This window comes from Phocoena sinus, chromosome 14 (assembly GCF_008692025.1).
Source record: "Phocoena sinus isolate mPhoSin1 chromosome 14, mPhoSin1.pri, whole genome shotgun sequence".
NCBI classification, from domain to species: domain Eukaryota; kingdom Metazoa; phylum Chordata; class Mammalia; order Artiodactyla; family Phocoenidae; genus Phocoena; species Phocoena sinus.
Genome location: NC_045776.1, coordinates 57,257,336 through 57,278,401, shown reverse-complemented (window position 1 = coordinate 57,278,401; position 21,066 = coordinate 57,257,336). Strand labels below are relative to the sequence as shown.

The 21,066-nt window shown below is 46.0% G+C and overlaps 1 protein-coding gene across 1 annotated transcript in view; it reads left to right on the top strand.

The window, feature by feature from the left end:
- L3MBTL4 (L3MBTL histone methyl-lysine binding protein 4) overlaps positions 1–21,066 on the top strand; it is a 362,994-nt gene that overhangs the window by 89,975 nt on the left and 251,953 nt on the right. The window contains exon 5 of the mRNA XM_032654462.1: positions 9,588–9,679. Coding sequence (XP_032510353.1) covers positions 9,588–9,679 — 92 coding nt within the window. The remainder of the gene's footprint in view (positions 1–9,587; positions 9,680–21,066) is intronic.

The following is a 21,066-nucleotide window of genomic DNA, read 5'->3' as shown; positions in this document are numbered from 1 at the left end:
TTGGTCACACCCTCAGAAACACGGGTCCTTCTACTCCTTCGTTCCATGGAAGCTTGTCAAAGCACTCGCGTCCTGTGTGTTAGCTTTTCTGTTCCTCTGTGTTCGTCAGTAGTTTCCTGACTTCCTGTGCCCCCGGCCAGGTCGGGCCTCTGGAGCATTTCATCTTATGTGCTCAAGGCTGGTGCCCCTCATCCACTGGGCTGTCTCCTCATCGGTGCCCAGCTGTCCATGGACTGAACTATCTGCTCTGCTCCCAGACTGCTGGGAGCCCCTCTGAGAGTTACTGGCTTGGCCGAGCGGCTCTCAGGACGGCCTCGTGGGCCTCACATCTGTCCTAGAGGAATTTCCATCAGTGTCCTGCCCTTGTGCTCCCAGCGTGATGCACTCCTGGTCATGGAGATCGAGGTCCTGGGGTGATGTCTTCTCTCTCCTTCCCGAAGGTTCTCTGATGTTAGTAGGGCCCTTCCTCTGCTGTGTTCTCAGAGCATTCTGTCTTGCACATCCCCCTGGGTCACCCCCTCTTCTAGGAGCCTCATCTCTGTCTTCCGGTTCTTGTTCCTCAGCTGATGGATTGAAATGCCCTCTGCTGCCTGCAGTCCTTAAGAATGAGAAGAGCTCCTTTTTCGTGATGTGACTGGTGCCCCTCCAGCTCTCCTGCGACCTGTCTCTTCTCCTCGTCTGCAAGCCTCTGAGTGTGGCACACTTGCTGCTTCCCTGAGACTTTCTTTTCAGGGTTTGGCCTCGTGCAGTCTGACCTCCGAGCACATTCTTCCACCGAAGCCTCTGTCCCTGAGGTCACGGTGGCACCCTGGCCGCCCGGCCGCAGCTGCTTCTCCCAGGTTGGTCTCACTGGACCTTGTTCCGCATCGGACGGTGCTGGTCCTTCAGCCCTTGGGACGCTCTGCCGCCCTGACTTCCGGGTCTTGTGTGTGTCCCCAGGTCCCTGCCAGTTCCCCTTGTCCCCATCCTCCTCCCCACGTCTTCACTCACCCGTGACGTGGATGCGCACGTTCTGACTTTGGTTCTTCTTTCTCCATGTTTCTCAGTTGTTGCCTCTTGCTGAAAAATTTGGGATCTCCTTTTGTTGGATATATATGCTTAGATTCTTCCAGATACCTAAAACTCAACATCTCTGACAATAACCCGTCCTCCTTGCAGCCTCCTGCGTTGCTCCCTCGATTTGCTGATCCCCCACGGGGTTCCCCCGATGGGTCTTCCTCCCTGGACCACCTCACCCTGCCCCACCCCGCCCCTGGAAGTTAGTTGTTGGCCGAGGTCCTTCGGTTTTAGCTCTGCATCGCCCCTTGGCTCCCCGCCTTTCTCTAGGGAACGCCCTCGTTACCTCTGCCTGGACCGTTGTCATCGTTCCGCCTTTAGTCTTTGTCTCTGGCATTTGTTTCCTTCTTACTCAGCACTGGTGCTAGAGCAAGTTCTTCCTTCCGACTTGGAAGAACTTGCCCGATTCCACGGTTACTTCCTCCCCGTGCGGCAACCCTGCCTTCTGCTCCGTGTGTCCCACAGGCTCCGTGGTGACACCCAGACGGGCGTTGTCAGGGAATCTTCCCTCTGCAGCCTGTCCCTTTGCTCCTGCTGCCCCTGCCTGGACCACCTGCTGGCTTTCTGGTTGTCTGGGAGAGCAGCAGTCTCCAGGAAGCGTCCTCTGGTCAGAATTAATCCTTCTTTATTTTGTTCCCAGATGCATTGTCTAGGTTTCTTAACTGGTGTGCGTTAACACTTGTGTCTGCCTATTTATTCACAGGAACGTTGAGTCCTCCCGTATGCCGGGTGAGGGTGACACTTGTCTGTCTGCACGTGTGTCTCCCCCACTAGAGTAGGTGTCACGTGAGCACGAGTCAAGTCCCCGAGCATTTCCTGCTGTGTCCTGGCTCTCAGCACCCGCTACACGCAGGGAAATGAGCAACAACTGGTTTTGAATTCAGTACTGGAATGAGATGCAGCCTACATTTGCAAATGAAAAATGTTCTCAGCAGAGCAGGCAGAAGTCCTTGCTACGGAGACACGCAGAGTTATTACCATGTGAGAGGTTGGGAAGTGCAGTTATATTCATGGAGCTTCTGTTTTGGGGTTATTTCCCAGCAGTGACAAGTTATAATGTTGGGAAAATTGTATCATTTCCAGTTGGTACCACAAAGGGAGGCATTATTTATATCTGTGTGTAATAAAATTGGTTGGTTGCTACCGACAACCAACAAAAAAAAAATGTTTTTCTCACATTTTCTAAGATGCTGCCAATGGAGCCGGATGCAACATAACTTTTGAAATGAAGTTGAAACGTTGGTGTCAAAGACTGTGATTATGGTTAATGGAATTGGGGAGGTGTCTCTCAGGGACATGAGTTATAGGATTTACGTGGTTCTGTCCTTAAGAATGACAGTTCATTCATTCTTCACCCCTGGCCATTTCTTTTTTTTTTTTTTGCGGTACGCGGGCCTCTCACTGCTGTGGCCTCTCCCGTTGCGGAGCACAGGCTCCTGACGCGCAGGCTCAGCGGCCATGGCTCACGGGCCCAGCCGCTCCACGGCATGTGGGATCTTCCCGGACCGGGGCACGAACCCGTGTCCCCTGCATCGGCAGGCGGACTCTCAACCACTGTGCCACCAGGGAAGCCCACCCCTGGCCATTTTTAATTTTAGTTTAGAAAATCACTAATAAATATTGTGCAGTTTCCTAGAACTAGGTGTTCTTAGTGTCAGGTGAGGCTTCATCTGTCAGTCTCTGCTCTCCAAGGGGGATGAATGTGATGCCAAGTGGCCAGAGCGTGGGACAGGCAGCGTACCTGTACTCACGGGGTGTCTCATGATGGGGCTCCTAGAAAGATACTTTTGTAGGTAAAAATGGGGTCATACTAGAGAGAATATTCTTATAGCCCCCCTATTGATGAAACATTTTAATTTAATTTAAAAAATTTTATTTATTTATTTTTGGAAACAGTTTTTATCTATTTTTGATTCTATAATATATGGTTAAATTTTAATGTATCTTTGGTCCCCGAAGAAAATTTGATATATAGTTTTGTTTGTTGACAGATCATGCCTTTTTTTGGCAATGAATTTAAAATCAGCATGCATCACTTTTTAAATGAGGAAGAGAATGTTTAAAATCATCAGTATAATTAAATATGATAAAATTACCTTCAGTTAACAATATACTGTTATAATATTTTTTGTTTTTTTATTGAAGTATAGCTGACTGACAGTGATTCAGGTGAACAGCAAAGCGATTCAGTTATGTGTGTGTGTGTGTGTGTGTGTGTATATTATATATATGTGTGTGTGTATATTATATATACGTGTGTGTGTGTATATATTATATATATGTGTGTGTATATATATATGTGTGTATATATTATATATATGTGTGTGTGTATATTATATATATGTGTGTATGTATATATATTATATATATGTGTGTGTGTATATATTATATATATGTGTGTGTGTATATTATATATATGTGTGTATGTATATATATTATATATATGTGTGTGTATATATTATATATATGTGTGTGTACATATATATTATATGTGTGTGTGTATATATTATATATATGTGTGTGTGTATATTATATATATGTGTGTATGTGTATATATTATATATATGTGTGTGTGTATATATTATATATATGTGTGTGTGTATATATTATATATATGTGTGTGTGTATATATATTATATATGTGTGTGTATATATATATAATATATGTGTGTGTGTATATATTATATATGTGTGTGTGTATATATATTATATATGTGTGTGTGTATATATATTATATATATGTGTGTGTGTATATATATATTATGTGTGTGTGTATATATATATTATATATGTGTGTGTATATATATGTGTATGTGTATATATTATATATATGTGTGTGTGTATATATTTTATATATGTGTGTGTGTATATATATATTATGTGTGTGTGTGTATATATATATTTGTGTGTGTGTATATATATTATATATATGTGTGTGTGTATATAATATATATGTGTGTGTGTATATATATTATATATGTGTGTGTGTATATATTATATATATGTGTGTGTGTATATGTTATATATATGTGTGTGTATATATATGTGTGTGTGTATATATTATATATATGTGTGTGTGTATATATTATATATATGTGTGTGTGTATATATATATGTGTGTGTATATATATTATATATATGTGTGTGTATATAATATATATGTGTGTGTGTGTATATATATTATATATGTGTGTGTGTGTGTATATATATTATATATATGTGTGTGTATATATATATTATATATATGTGTGCGTGTGTATATATATATTATATATATGTGTGTGTGTATATATATATTATATGTGTGTGTGTGTATATATGTTATATATATGTATATATAATATATATATTCTTTTTCAGATTCTTTTCCATTATAGGGTATTACAAGATAGAAAGAAATTTAAGGTTTGAAAAAAATCACAGAGCTAGATGACAGCTAGGGCTTCTTTCCATTTTTAAACAGCATGCTGTGCTTTTTATGTTATGGAATTTTGTAAGAGGAGTTGAGAACAAAAAACACTAGCACGCACATATGGAGGACTGTTCATATAAAGAGCTGAAATAAAGGAGTAGAGGTTGTTTTCTGTCAATTTAAATAAACTGAATTATTCCAAACTCCAGATCTGAAATGATAAAGCAGGACACAATTGTGGTGTACAGGATTAACAGGTATCTGGTCTGGGATGTATCCTGCTCAGTGTGCCATTTTCCAAGGGCGATGTTGCTGCCTGGTCCTCTTAGACATGGTGAGCCCTTTGTAAAGGGGGTGCTTCTAAGAGCTAACCCTATGCATCCCAGTGTCTGCTGTCTGTGAGGACGTGGCCTGGCTCAAGTGCACCTGTGCTTTCATAGGGTGTAACACACATGCACACGCCACCAGCCTCCAGCCCATCTAAGCACTGACCCTGCTTTCTTTCAGCATTTTGAATAAACTGTCCCATTCTCTCCTGGCCTGAAAGGCTTCTGTTGAGAAGTTCGCTCATAGTGTTATGGGGTTTCCCTTGTATGTGACGTCTCTCTTTCTCTTGCTGCTCTTAAAATTCTTTCTTTGTCTTTGACTTTTGACTATTTAATTATAAGGTGTCTCTGTGTAATCCTATTTGGGTTCAACCTGTTTGGGGCCCTTTTGGGCCTCATGGATGTGAAATGTCCATTTCTCTAAGTTTTCCACCATTATTGCTTCAGATACACTTTCCATCCCTTTCTCTTTCTCTTCTCCTTCTGGAATTTCCATAATGCGAATATTGTTTCTTTTCACCGTGTCCCATAATTCCGCCCAGCTTTCTTCTCTATTATCCTCCTTTTTTCTTGTTGCTCCTCTGACTGGGGAATTTCCAGTGTCCTATCCTCCAGGTTGCCGATCCTTTCGTCTGCATGGTCCAGTCTACTCTTGAAACTCTCTATTGAATTTTTCAGTTTGGTTAGTGTATTTTTGAACTCCAGGGCTGTTTTGTTATTGTGGTTGTTTTGATGGTGGCTGTTTCCTTGTTGAGCTTCTTGTTTTGTTCATGCATTGTTTTTCTAGTTTCATTTAATGGTCTGCGTTTTCTTGTAGCTAATTAAGCTTCCTCTGGAGGACTATTCTGAATTCTTTGTCTGACAGTTCATAATTCACTCTTTTTTAAGGTCAGTCATTGGAGCTTTATTGGTTTCCTTTGCTGGTGCCATAGTTACCTGGCTTTTCATGACCCTTGATTCCTCACGTTGGAATCTGTGTGTCTGAGTAGTGGGGCTCGTCTTCCAGGCTGTGCAGTTTGCTTTGGCAGAGACGGTTCTTCACCAGTCAGCTTGGCTTGGGCTCAGCTTGGGTTTCTGGGCGTGTCTGCTGGTAAAGCCCTTGGGCAGGTGGGCCTGCTGTTAGGGTTTATTTGGGGTGAGGCATCTGTTTGAGCTCAGAGGACAGGGATGGGGGCTGTGCCCTGGCCCAGAACAGGTGGACAGGACGGCTGGCTGGGTTCCTCCCCAGGTGGGGCTGGAAGGTGGGCTCTGCAGTCGCCTGGGCTCTCTGGTCAGGCTCATTGGATGGCCAGGACTGGGCACGTATTCAGTAGTGGACAGGGTGTGAGTTAGCTTATCTCCCTGGCAGGGCAGCAGGCTGCGACCTAGGGCCTGCACAGCTCATTGTTGGGGCCCTGAGTGTGCACTGAGGGTGAGGCCACTGGCTCTGCTCTGCAGACAGAGGAGGCCCCAGGCTGTGCTCCCTGTTCAGGCGCCCACATGCAGAGGGCTGTGGAGTGGGCTTCACAGTGTCCCCTGTGGTCTGGGTGGATTCCCAGGGGACAGGCTGTACTCGGTGGTGAGCAGGGCTGTGAGGTAGGTCCCCTGCCCACGTGCAGTGGGTGAAGCAGCTTGAAAGCCAGTAAAGCTCTTTGTTTGTCATCTTACCTTAAGCTGACCCATACCCCAGTTCCCTGGCTGAACAGGGCCACAGGCTTTGCTCAAGTGCCGGCAGGTACACATCTTCCAGGACTGTCCCAGCGCTTCTGGTCGATGGTTCTGGAAGGCTCTCTCTACGTGGGTGGGCTGGGACGCAACACCTGGCGTGGGCTTGGGCAGAGCAGGCTCAGGGCCAACAGAACTCCTCCCTGAGGGTCCGATGCAGGCAGGTATGCACCCCATCGAGCTCCCTCGTCAGACTGCGCCCTGACTTGGTTCTGCAGGTGAGCAGAGCTGCAGGTTGAGGTCCCCACCTGGGTGATGCAGGTGTGAATTCCATCCTGAGATCCCTGTGCAGATGTCACGAGCCCCTCCCCCCTCTCCATCACAGTCAGTCCCCAGCGTTGTGCCCTCCAGATTCCACTGCAGTCCCTGTGGGGCGACGTCAGAATAGGGGCTCCCACATAGTGACCCAGGATTCTGGGGGTGAGGGCCGGTTGTTCCCGGGGTCCTCATTTCCCACTGGATGAGCCTGAGGCTTGGGGAGGCCTGGGGGAGGGGCAGTGTGGTCAGCGTCACCTGCAGCCCCTACTCTCCACTCCCACTGTGTCCTTCTGGGCATCTGTCTGGGTCTCTGGGGTGCAGGGGAGGCTTCAGCCTCACCCCCGGGTCTGGGTTCTCTCAGTGTGTCTTGGTCTTGAATAGTTGTTTGTGGTTCTTGTGAGGAATGACCTTCTTCTATGTTGGGGACGACATGGTGATGTCACCCCTCACACACAAGTTTTTCAGGAACACAGCTGTTGTAGAAAACGAGACATTTATATTTGCTTTGGAGCCAACGCTGCTGTAATGTTTTTGGTTAACGCTTATAATTGTGATGTTGTAAAATGCTTATGTGAAAATAGGGATGTTGAATAATCTTACCAGAGAATGTTCAGGGTTTATCAAATTGCTTTCTGTGTTTAGCAAAATAAAATATCGCATGTCGTGTAGAAATGGCAGCAAATCTTCTAGTGCTGTGATGGCTAACAGACTGCGAGCTCCTTGGTGGGAATCACACAGAGATGTCGCACTGTTTCCAAAGCAAGGAAATCCATTGATAACAGTTCTCTCAGCCTTATTTGATGGTTAAAGTGCTTTTTAAAATTCTTTTACTTTAATAAGTGTATGTCTTAGCAAGAACAGGTCAGCGTCTTGTGATTGATAAACAGTAGTTATTAATGTGCATGCTCTGTGGGTCTGTTTTAAACTGTAATTTGATATGATTTTTTCCTTATAACCTGAGCTTAAATTACTTTTTTTGGTCAATTGTATATATGAATATTAAAGGGAAAAATAATACACATTATTTCTTTTTCATTTACTAGACCAGGGACTGGGTCATATTCCTATTCCAGCAGGCAGCATGCTTCTTGGCATGTGAAGAGGAGCTCAGAACATATTTTTTAAGTGATTAAAAGCCCATATTACGTCTTCCTGCACAGCTGGTGGAGTTTCGTGTTTGTTATTCCATCAGGTTGCTTCACCGTCTTGAGAGGTTCCGAATGTTTGACTTGGAGGTGTGCCTAACTACCTGTCACCGCCAACATGCTTGTAGTTCTGACCTTTCACCATCTGGACCTTCCTCGGGAACACTTCACAACAAGATAAATGTTAATAGCAATGTTCACAGAGCCCTTTTGACCAGAATTCTCCAGGAGCGTGTGTGTATGAGTGTGTGTGTGCAACTGTGCGTGTGTGTGTGGTTGGTTATAATAATGCTTGTCGAGAATTTTAAAACTGCAGAAAGTAACAAGGAAAGAATACTTACATTAATCCCACCACCCGCGTATAATCACCGTTAATATTTTTCTGTTTCTTTCCAATTTCTTTTCTGTGCGTGTGTGTTTGTATATGTAGACACACATATATGCCTATTGCCTTGCATGAAGAAGGGGCTTTATAAGTATGTGAAAAACAAATGTTTTAATGTATATAATAATTTGTATTTTAAAAATTAAGATCATAAAATATATACTGTTTTGTGTCCTTACTTTGATAATAAATTCTCAAGATATCCCAGAAAATTCCCAAGATATTTTATAAAAAGTATAGTTTTGACTTCATAATCATATATGTATATATGTGTATATGTATATATAAATATCATTTATTTAACTTTTCTCCCATGTTAATATTACTTTGCATTTTTGCTGTAATAATTGTGTGATGTCCATTTTCACCATCAGCTTTTATCAGGACCACTTCCTTAGCATATTAACCCTAGAGAAGGAGTTATTGGAACATAGAATATAAACTTAAAACAATTATTAATCTTTGTGCCAGATTTTTATTATTTAAAATGATATTTTTATTGAATTACAAAGGATAGTTATTCATCTAGAAAAGCAGAAAACTAAAGTACAAAGAAAAATGGGAAGAAATTATTTATAATCCCGGCACCTAAACATGACTTCATTTACGATTTTGATTTACATGATTTTAGTGTTTTTTGTTTCCATTATATATTTTACCAAAAAGGATCATTTTGTTTCCTAAACTTTTTTTCCTCACTTAGTGTAGCATTAACATAGCCTTTCTCTGCCATTCAGCAGTCTTCTGCAATGTAATTTTATGAGCTGTTATTAAAACGACACATCTGTACAGTGCATTTAATCAGCCCTCTCTTCAGTTTGTTTCCACTATTTCACTATTATGAAGGGTTCTAGGATAAACTCTTGGGCACATCACTGTAATTGCATTAAGACAAATTCCTAGGAGAATGGCTGGTTCAAAGTATGCAAATAATTTTTAAGGGTTTTGACAGTTTGCACGTTGCCTTTCGACAGGTTGTACCAATTGGCATTCCCACAAAGAGGAGGCAGGAAAGTGAAAGGAGATTACAAAAAAAAAGTTCAGGTCCTTCACCTTAAAAGTAACCAAATCACCTTCTAGAGAACCTGTGCCTGTTCTAACCCAGGAAAAGCTGGGGATGTGAGGTGACGTGATTGTACCAGATGCTCACAGAACGCCAGCAATAAGGCTCCTTGCTGTTAGTTGCTTGGTCTTCTGATCATCGGTTTAAGTAATTAGCCTGCTTCTTGCATTTATCTTCAATTGCATAATTTTTCAGTCACTAATTGTGTCAAGAACAGCCCTTGTGTTTTCTCTTCCAGCCCCTGCGGTGGCCACGCATGAGGCCTGGTCTTGGGAGCAGTACTTGAAGGAACAGGAGGCCGTGGCAGCGCCTGTTGAGCTGTTTTCCAAGGTGAACAAATCCCTGAAGGTCTTACAGTTTTGCAGGGAATCCACACTTAAGAGAATCCACTGAAATGAAATCGTTTGCCTAGATAGCATACCAACTTATCTGACTTGTAGACTTTGCTGGAGATTGACATAACAAAACTAATCCAAGCCTTTGTGATTCCGTGTGTGCTCTGGGGCCGGCCCGCCTGGGTTGAAACCTAGCAATGCCACCTCGGGCAGGCCATCCAGTCTCTCTGTGCCTCGGGGTCCTTGTTTGTAAAGCAGGGGAATCACCACACCTGCCTCCTTGGGTCGCTGTACGTGTGAAGGACGTCGGATATAACAGGCACATGGTAGACACCAAGCGTGAGTCCTTCTTCTTCGCCGATGTTACCTGCATCTGTCCACCCAAGGATCAGTGCCAGGCATCTGTTTTGATGTGCTGCATGAAGTGGTGGGTCAGGCAGCATGTTGGAGGGGACAGTGAACCCCCTAAAGCAGGTTGTCCCTGACTGTAGGGACGCCCGGAGCAGCCCTGGTAGACTTGCTCCACCCAATGACTCCTGGCACCAGGGGCTTGCAGCTCTGGGGTTCATCTTGGTACCCAAGGTACCAAACCTTCCAATGCCCTTTCTCTTCTTCTCGGGCTGTGTTTTCATTATTTCAGGGGCGATCTGAATTTTAAAAAATCGCATCAGATTTGCATCATTATATTGCATTTTAACCAGCAGAGAGAAGCTAAAACTTTTTATTTGCTTCACTTTTCATGACATCCGTTGAGTTACTTGTAGTACGTTTTATTATGTGAGAAGGCTAGCAGTTTTAATCTAGGACATGGCAGTAGAACCGGGGAGAAGAGGTGTAGCCGGCACGGAATGAAAGCAGAGCCAAGTGTTGGCACCTCACAATTTAAGACATACTGAATATCGACTTGTGGGTTCTCCACCCAGTCCTCATACCAGGTGCTTCCAGGGAGCTTTGGAAAACACGGACGTGCATGTTCCTGAGACCTGCTGAACTAGAACCTCAGGGTGTGGCTGGGGAGGCCATGGGTTGGAAGCCTCCTCGGGGCTCCTGTGCGCAGGTAGAGGTCCCCTGGGGGAGAAGGCTTAAGGTCTGTGCAGGTTCTGCTGAGGACTCGGGTCCTGCTGCCCCCACTGCCGTCATGTGACAAGACTTAGGGCGTTCGTTCCACTAAGCGTTTAAGTTCCCGAGGTGACAGGATGCACAGTGCCTGTTCTCAGTGTGCTCTTGTCACCAGCTGTGTTGAGTGGCTTCCGGAAACCTCTCCTTAGTTCTGAGTGTAGATGCTCTTTACAGAGGGTTGGCTTTGACCGGGGTGACCCAGTGTAACTTGTAGTCGCCCTTTCCAGCTCGCCCTGTGCCGTCTCATGCCCTTCCTGCAGTGGTTACTCCAGGTCAGAGGGTAGAGGGCTCAGGCCAGGAGCCAGCGAAGGCCTGTGCATTTCTGTGACCTCCAAGGGCACATGTAGCCTAGCTGGGGTCCAGGATGCGAGGGCACAGGCCAGGCTGTGACCCGATGGCTGTGCTTGGTGAGATGACCGTCCAGGATCTCAAGGCAGCCAGAAGCCATGAAGGCGGAGATTGACCAAGAAGGGCACAGTGTCCTAGGAATCAGACCTGCGTGTGTCCTCGGACCAGGACCCCAGGACAGGGATCCTCTCTTACCTCCACCAGGACCCTCTGGGACTGTGTCTGATGTTTGGATGTTGGGGGTGAAGTGTGTGTGGTTCCCAGGGCAGGGCGAGTTCTGGCCGATGGCAGCAAAGTGCTAGATCCCCGTCCAGCTCCCACCTTCTCCCCTCATCTCAGCCAGTGTGTGTTCACTTTATTTCTCAGACTTTCTTCTTTCAAATCCTTTAAGGTCCATCAACTCACGCAGAATGGAGTTTCTCCCCAGATTCCCCTTGGGTCCTAGTGCTGACTGAGGCACCTCCAGGGCAAGTGTGGGATTTCTGTCCTGAAGTAGATCCTGAGGCTGCGTTGGGGACCGTGTAGTGATGGGCTGTGGGCCATATAGCCTCCCCCTTGACCTTCTGAGACCCAGAAGGTCAGGGGAGGGGAGCAGGGGGCAGGGCACACCATCTGCATGGTTCCTTGGCTAAAACTATGACTTCCTCAAGCTTCTGAACTCTAACCTCTGTCAGCTCTGAAGGTGACAGTGAGGCATTAGCACAGCAGGCAGCAGCCGCGTCTGATGTGGTGGCCGCCTTTCCCTTCACTCGGAGTTTCACAGTCAAGCCACTCACGTGTGGCTTGACAGTGAAACTCAGGCTCCATGTGTGCAAAGCACCACGTAAGACCTGGACAGAAACACTAGTGTGCTTGTGACACGGACTCTTAAAGTTTTGCCATCTAGTTGGGGTGTAAGATATGTCCAGAAAACATGGTAACAGCACGAGGGAGAATTGTTGATTGTCCTTGGAATATGCAAGTAATGAGCTTACTAGGTGTTTTGTGCTGAGATGGGGCTTCGTACTACCTGCGTGTGAAGGGGAAGTCATCACCTATTACATCTGGTTTGTCCTGAGGATGGAAGATGTTGCCCTAATTGAGCATTTGTACATATATATATATATATATATATGTTCTGTATGTACTATATATACACAATACATATGTGTGTGTGTGTGTGTGTGTGTGTGTGTGTATATATATATATATATATATATATGTAAGATGAAGTAAGCATGGTTTATGATCGAAAATAGGTTTCAATAGAATAAAAAAGGCAGGTGGTACACGCCTCCTCCTTCCAAGCAGGAGGATCAGACTGAACTCAGTTTTGTGTTGGTATTGTGCTCTTGACTATTAATGTTCATTTTCATTGTGTAAATATTATAACCACGGTGTTCAGGTCAGCCAGCTGAGATGGAACTCTTCAGCTTTTAATAGTGAAATGTTGAAAATAAAACTTAGAATACTTTGCATATCCTGAATGGAAAACTACTCAAAAGAACATTGCTTTACTTTTAATATATAGTTTCCATTCTAATATTCAAGTTTTAGAAAACATACCAATGACACACACAGAAACACACACTGTCAATTCTGTCATGCAGGTCAGATACGGATTCTACCAAGAAAATGTGTGGGTATTTTTAAAGAAGAGTATGCTTATTTCATTTGCACGTGGGTTTTTTTGCATCTTGTAGGTCTATTTTAAATATCTTTTTGTACAAGACAAAGTTTTTCACTTTTTATAATTTATTTTACCATCTGGAGTAATGAGTATACAAGGATGTAAACACCTTCTGTTGACGTAGAAAATTTTAAAACATTTTCTCTTCATTACTGGTGGAATGTGCTAATCTCGATTTGATTTAAACTTTAAAGGATTGTTTTGAGGTTGGTTTTAAGAACTTTTCTCTGTCCTCTCTCCCTGACAGTCATCTCCTCATCAGACGTGTCTCCCTAAAGCCTTCTTCCTTCCTGTCGATCGTCACAGGTCCACACCTGTCGGCCTGGAGTCGAGGCCGCGGGGTCTGGCCCGTCCACACGGGGCTTCTCTGGGCCTGTGGGGCTGGTCCCCACGCTGGCTCCGCTTGACTATTCCATCTTTATCCGAGTATGCAGGCCTTTTGTGTCTCTCTTGTTCTTTGAACCTCATGGGTCCGTGCCCCCCTCAGACGCCCCTCTTTCATGAAGCTGCCCCGTCCCGCCCACCCTGCCCTGTCTGCTCGGACCTGCCAGGCACCTCCATCTGCACATCTGAAGGGCGGGGGACGGGACAGGAGTAGCATGAAGACGGGACCCAGATCTCCACCTGGGGTCAGATCACTGTCGGGCTCCAACTGAGGGAGCACAGCCGCCCTGGGGTTGCCAGGTAGATTAGGCCCCTGAAAAGCAGGGAGACTTGCACATTTTAAAAATAGTTTGGTATTTCAGAACAAAATGAAAGTGATCATGAGAAAGTTAAAAGTCTCTGGGATGTCTTCATATATCTTTTATAGTTTAGTAATATAGTTCTAATTTGAATTCCATGTGGCTAGGTGTTGTATTAATTTCCTTTTGCTGCTGTAACAAATTACCACAGTGGCTTGAAACAACACAAATTTATTACCTTAAAATTCAGAATGTCCCAAGCCTAAACTGGGGCCAGCAGGGCTGCATTCGTTCTGCAGGCTGTGGGGAGGATCTATTTCCTTGCCTATTCTAGCTTCTGGGGGGCCACCTGCATCCGTTGGCTTGTGGGTGCACGTCACTGCAGCTTATTTCCATCCTCGCGTCTCCTTCCCTGGTCCTTCTACCTCCCTCTTATAAGGACCCTTGTGATGGCATTGGGCCAGCTGGACATTGCAGGACCTTCTCCCCATCTTCAGATTCTTCACTTAAGCACGTCCACAAAACCCCTTTTGCCGTGTGAGATACCAGCATCGCAGGTTCCAGGATTAGGACCTGCACATCTTCGGGGGCCACTGTCCTGCCGACCACAGGTGCCACCATCTCCTTTCCATTGCTGGTGCTTCTCTGTCCCGGCCCCTGGCCCGAGTGACTTCTTATGCGTCTGTTCCCTCGCCTTATCCTCCCGTGATTCCGCTCTCCCCACCTGGGGTGAAACAAGCGTTGCAGCGTCCTCAGTGGCTCCAGCCGAAATGCACACCCGCTCCCCCATGGTCTCTGCTTCCCAAGAGCCTTGCACGCTGTGGCCGGGCCTGGCCACCCTCCAGGGCCTCGGTCAGTCGCCCCCTGTCTCCTAGGAGGGCGGCTCTCTGAGGCATCTTCCCTCACTCCCGTCAGGAGGCGGTCACCCCTGGGATGGATATGATGAGACCCTCTTCGCTTCCTGTCACCAGCCTTCACTCCCTGCACCGCCCTTCCTCCTTCCCTTGTTGCCCTGGACGAAGTTCCCTCCTCCATCTGGCATCCCTTTACCTGTGCGCAGAGCCCTCCCAGTCCTGCTTCCCGGGAGATCACGGATCCGCTGCATCGGTCCTCACCCTCACACGGGTCCTCACCCCCCAGGTTACAAACACGCTGTCGATTCCAGCTTGAAGATGAACACTGCCCCGGGCTCTGCATTTTCCTCTCCATTTTATCTCCCGAGTCTGGTGTAACTTCTTAAAATTTCAGGCCGCGTTTTCTCTTTCCTTGGTTCTTCTAACCTTTTCCTCCTCCAGCCTCTGCATCCTGACCTTTCCTGCCATCGCTGCCTGATGCTCCCCCTCAGAAGTGACCCCCAGGAGTTCATATCCGCCACCCACCCCAGCACCCTGTCCATGCTCAGCCCCTCACGGTGCTCAGTCCGGCCCCCTCCTCGCAGGCCCTTCCTTCTCCTGTGACGTAGTCTGAGGCCGTTCTCTGTGGCTCCCCGGGCATCTCATCATCTCCTGAACCCCGTTCCTCCAGACGCACCGGGCTCCTGGTCTTGGGGCTCTTCCCCTCCGTCTCTCTGCCTGCACCCCCTGCCCCTGCGATGGCACACAGCTCTCCTGCATGCAGCGCAGCTTGCGTCCCCAGCCCCTTGTCCTGGGAGAGGTTGGCAGGGGTCCTTCCTCTCTGTGCCCCATGTGTGTTCGGTGGTCTAGTCAGCTCACCTTCACCTCCTAATTCTTCAGTACCTTCTCTGTGCACCTACCACTCCTGCCTTAATTTAGGAATAAGCCCTGCTTTTTTTCCCCACACACATTGTAGCTAAAGTTTCTTAAATGCTCTCAATCCAGGCTGGCCCCGCCGTGAACCTTTCTTGCAGGTGGTTGCCAGAATCATCTTTGTGAAGTGCGGTTCTGTTTATCGTTTGTGTACTGGGTGTGTTTGACCACGTCAGTTGTCATTCTCTGGGATGACAGGTAGGTGTATTTTGCTCCTTAGTGGAATTGTAATCTCCTGGAAGACTGACTGGGTTTCCTTCTTAATTCCTCTCTGCGTGTTGGTTCTCTGGGACAGGAACACTTTTGAGCGCCTTTCATTTACTCGGGGCTTTTCATAGGCTGCCTCTTCAAGTCCTTCCAGCCTCTTCCCCCCTCACTGTATAGAGAAGGGGCCTGTAGTGCATTCTTCTGACTCTTAGTTGATTTAGCTGAAAAAGGCAGCCAGCATCACCCCCTCTCCGGGACTACTGAAGAATCACATATGATGTACATAACAAGTTCAGCATGATACCGTGTCTGACGTGTAGTTCACTTTACTAAATGCCAGCAACTCTTCAAACCACTCTTCTCTTGGGTCCCAGTCCTGTGCTTCTCGGAACCATCCCTTGTCTGGAATGCCAGCCCGGCCTGCTCCCTGGCCCTGCTCCCCGGCCCTGCTCCCCAGGCCCTGCTCCCCGGGCCCTGCTCCCCGGGTCCTGCTCCCCAGGCCCTGCTCCCCGGGCCCTGCTCTCCGGGCCCTGCTCCCCGGCCCTGCTCCCCGGGCCCTGCTCCCTGGGCCCTGCTCCCCAGCCCTGGTCCCCGGGCCCTGCTCCCCGGACCCTGCTCCCCGGGCCCTGCTCTCTAGGCTCTTCTCCCCGGGCCTGCTCTCCGGGCATACTCCCGGCAGGACTTGCCTGGATGGACATGGAGACGCCCTTGGCTGCCCTCTGTTGGCACCTGGCCTGCCAGCCGAGGTGTCATCATCTCCATGGCCCAACCCGCACACCTTGGGGTGTGTGGCCAGGCTACAGCCCACCCACCATTGGAGCTTCATCTAAAATCCTAACGTTGGCAGGTATTGGCCTTCCAGCCTCTCCCTGTTACCCTCACACTTGAAGACATACTGACTTCCTTCATGAGGAAGAGCAGAGGTATTTCCCCCAGGTGACCTCCTTTGTCTCCTTAGCGAGGCAGATTTACTGTCCAGACTTCCAGACTCAGGGTGCCTGCCTGTCCTCCTGTGGCTCCCTCAGTGCCACCTGCACCCCTGATGCTCCACGCTCCGGGCTCTACTCTGCCCCCCACCCCTCCGGCTGTCCGTGACCATCTGTTAGATGATTTCAGAAAGAAATTCTTTGTGTCCTGATAAGGAAACTCCAGCCAGCTGTAGGATGATGGGCGGAGGGTAGCCGGTGAGAAAAGACTCCTTCCTAACTTATCTCCTGACGGTCCCGAATACAAGGCACCGTGTGCGGACTCATTCCCGCTGTCTGTCCTTCCTTACTTAAAGTCCTCGTGGGAGCAGTGAGTTTAACTCACCCTCTCCCTAAATTTAACTTTTTCACCCAGACCTGAAGTATATTTAAACCTCTAATTTTTCTAAATATGCCAGTACGTTAAATAGAATCTGAAAAATGTGTGTGTGTGTGTTTTGTTTTCAATAAAGCCTGCATTTATGTGTAGTTCCGCAGTGCAGAAAGCTGCTGCCGTGAACATTCACATTTGGTGTAACCCCGTGTGGAACTATTTGAGAAACGCTAGACCCTTTCCAACCAAAACAGTTCAGTCAGATGTCAGGTTTTCTGTGCTTTGAACATGTTTCCAAAGTACTTGATAATCACTGAGCTCCCCTTCAGAGTTTTAATGTGGATCCGTCTTAGCTACTAACACTTTAAACATTAGTCACGAGCCAGGTGATGACCATGCACGGCTTTATAAGCTGTAATGAAATTCCTCATTATATTGTGAACTTGGGTATGCTGAGGATCACATGACAGCCTCAGTTCATATGCTTTTTTAAAAATTTGCCTCAAGTGTGCTTGTCTATCTGCCTGTTTGTTTTTGTCTTCTATATGTATTGTGTTGTCCCCCAGTTTTAAGATAACTTCGTTGGTGTTTAACAGTTCTCCCCCAGAAAAACCAAACATGTTTTGAAAACAGTTATACTCAGATGTTTGGTTGGGGTTTAAAACACAAGGCACGTATCAAGGGCAGGGAAAGAAGTGTGTTTGCAGACCAGAATGTGGCCTTACACCATGCAGTCATTTAAGCCAATTGCTTGCTGGGACTCTGAAGAACAGAGCGAATTCCCTTTCACGTTCGTTTCTCATATTCTCCAAAGCTCTCAGTTATGGAGCAAAACTGAAGCTGCGTCCTGATCTCGGGTGTCAGAGCCTTTTCCTTCTCTTGGAATCCACTCCTCTGAAACGGTGGGACGCAAAGGTCCCGGGCTGTGAAGCAGTTCAGCAGATCTGAAGTGGGGAGCCAGACACATCAGGCGCTTTTTGTTCTTGGGAGGGGCCTGAAGCCCCCGTCAGGGCAGCTTATCTGCATTTCCAGCTGGGAGCCCAATGTCATGTTCAGAGGAAGGGAAATTAAAAGAAGAAAGTAGTGGTGTTTAGAGTCAAGGGTGGACCGTTTCACGGCTCTTTTCCTGTAGTTAAAGGAAATTTATATTAGAAGTATCCTCGTCTCTTTTCTCTGGGAGAGTTTAGTTATTCAGGAAAAAAACACATGGGTTTATTGTTTTAGACCCTAGGCTCAGAGGATTTGTGAAATCCACTCAGTGACGGCCAATGAATTATCAGATAACTTCAAGAGTTATTTTTAAAAGTTCTCTCTGAGCAGTTCTTTATTTTATACTCTGTGGGTTCTTTTTCTTTGTTCACAAAGATCTTTGTTAGACTGAAGCTGCTTAAGTTCAGCAGTATTTCACCCACTCTGATCTGTGCTTTCTTTCTGTTTCTTGGACTATAATTCAGTCAGTGGTTAGGTTAGGGTCGCTGGAGACACACACACACACACACACACACACACGTACACACACACGCACGCGCACACACACACGCCAAACTTCTTATTATCAATAGGTCAGTGGGTTCCAGGGAAATGAGAATTTCTGCATCTGAGATTACAGTAGGATAGATTCACAAAGAAACAGTAGGAATTCCACTGACTAACTTATTAAAGTGCACTTTTGTTGTGCCATGCATTCTGTGTTCTCTGTTTGTAGGATCCTCCTGGTATAATCTTGATAGCAGTTTGGGATTCAGAATTATGAAAAATGTTCAAAAAACGAAAAATGTTCAAAATAACGAGGACGTAGTCTCTAAAATGAGAGTTTAAAACTACGCAATCAGCCATCCTTCACTGCCGTCTTAACTGAAGCTTCGCAGCCAGTTATGTTTAATTAGGTAGGGGATGATTTTTCTCCATTAGCCTAACAAATAGGTGGCAAAAATAGGCATCACTTTGAAGAAGCAGAATCTGAAGCAGGTCTTGCTGCCTCGCCTGTATTTCCATGATGAGCTTCTGTGTTCTGCTTATTGAAGTTTCCTAAATCGGTTATTTAGTCCGTGGCTTGATTTTTTTGCGGTACGCGGACCTCTCACTGTTGTGGCCTCTCCCGTTGCGGAGCACAGGCTGCGGACGCGCAGGCTCAGCGGCCATGGCTCACGGGCCCAGCCGCTCCGCGGCACGTGGGATCTTCCCGGACTGGGGCATGAACCCGTGTCCCCTGCATCAGCAGGCGGACTCTCAACCACTGCACCACCAGGGAAGCCCCCGTGGCTTGATTAATGGCAGGTTCCTATAAAGGACAGCCACGCAGCTCTTGGTCTTTTTTTGGGGGGTGAAGGGGGGGTTTGGACCCCTTTGAACATCTAATGTAAGCTATTGATAATCTCCTTAGAGAAGTGCTTATATCGATTTGTGCACAAAATTTTATATAAAATTCAGAAGGTTTCCAGAACCCTTGAATACATCATGGACCCCACTTCTCCACCATTAAGAACAGCCACATTAAACAAGAGTACAAAACAACAGTGTGTGTGTATATGTATGTGAGTGTGTGCTGTGTGTGTATTTTTCAAGTTCTCCATTTTCTCCGTGATTAAAACAAGAGGGAGTCAGAAGGGGTTCTAATATTCTTGGTAATTTCCACTCTTAGTTTAGGTGAAAATCATAGTTTCTTGAGGAAAAAGCAAGGAAGGCATTTCATAACCTTTCATCGTGTGCAATATTTCTTGGTGGAGACACTTCTAGGATGAAAGATTCATTGCAAGATGCCCGGGAGAACATAGAAGCTATAGTAATGCATCAGAAAGTTGGAACTGAAAAGCAGGTGCAGAAGTAGAGTTTTCATGAGCTGTTCATCAAGTCCTTGGAGGTCTCAGTAGATACTGATAACTTTATAAAAGTAAACATGATCACATTTTGGAAAATATGGAGATTTCTTTCCAGCCTGAAACCTGGGTGTCAGTTGAAATTCCCCACCTTCCTCATCCTGTGCATCCAGCCAGTCAGCAGGTGGTGCCCATTTTACCTCCCAGATACGTACGGAGTCTGGCCCCTGTCCGCACTCCCAGCTCTTGCTCTGCGTTTGGTTGAGGGCCTCATCACCATTGTTCAGGCTGTCGCAACATTCCCAAATACAATATCACTTTGTGAGTAAGCATAGACCAGGGTTTGTATTCCAATTCCAGGTTTTTACTGACTAGCTGGGCCAATGGGGCAATTTGTGAACCTCTCTGAGCCTCTGTTTCCTTGTAGGTGACGTGGGGATTGTAACAGTCCCAGTGCAGGGGTGCTAAGGCTTAAACGAGCTGAGTTAGGTGCTGTATGTGGTACATGGCAAATTCTTAATTATTAGTAGATATTAAAAGCCTCCTTTCCCATCTTTTCTACTTCTAATTTTACTACATTTCTAATTAATTCCCCACATTGCCACTAACAAGATCTTAATAAAATGCAGTAATTTTTTTTTCTTCCCAATGACTAAAAGCTTTTGCTACTACTTCATTGGCTAAGGATAAACTAAAAGGTCCTTAACAAACCATACAAAGCTTTTCGTGACCTGGGTCCTGCCTATTTGCCTAGTGTCTTCATCACTTGATTGTGTGTGTGTGTTGATCTTTTTAAAAAACTTAGAATGCCATTAAAAATTCTAACAAGACAGAAGAGTATAAAAATAAAAGGCTTTCTCTCTCTGTCAGTTCCCCGCTCTAGGTGAACCACTTAAAATAATGTGATGTTTGTCCCTCCAGATCTGTATAATGTAGTTATGTAGATATGTGAATAGTGTCCATATAAATGGTTGCGTGTTCCTCGCCTGTTACTTGCTTTATGTTTATCAGTACCTCATGGGCATCATGCTTCCTCAGCAGATCCGGCTCTGTGGCTTGCTTTTATTTGATAGCTGTACTGAATTCTGTTGAACTGTGTCTAATTTCTCTCCATCTAAAATTATTTTTATATGTGCTATTGTGGTGGGAATATAATTCCATTTTCCTCCCCAAATGGATAGTCACGGGTCCTGATGCCATGTGTCCTTACTCTCCTGATTGATCCTATAGTAAATTCCCGCACATAGGGTCTGGCATTCAACATGGCACTGTTTTCAAACTTTTGGCATCTGGGGATCATCTATTGGTCATGTAGCACATACTCAGACCTCCAGTTTTTAATATCTAAAAAAGCTCATCCCAAGTTTTCACTATAAAATAAAAGCTTAAATATTATGATGTCTTTAGTGTTGCCTATAACCTTTCAGAATGACCTCCCATAGTGACTAACTGCCTGTTAAAAACAGACACACTCT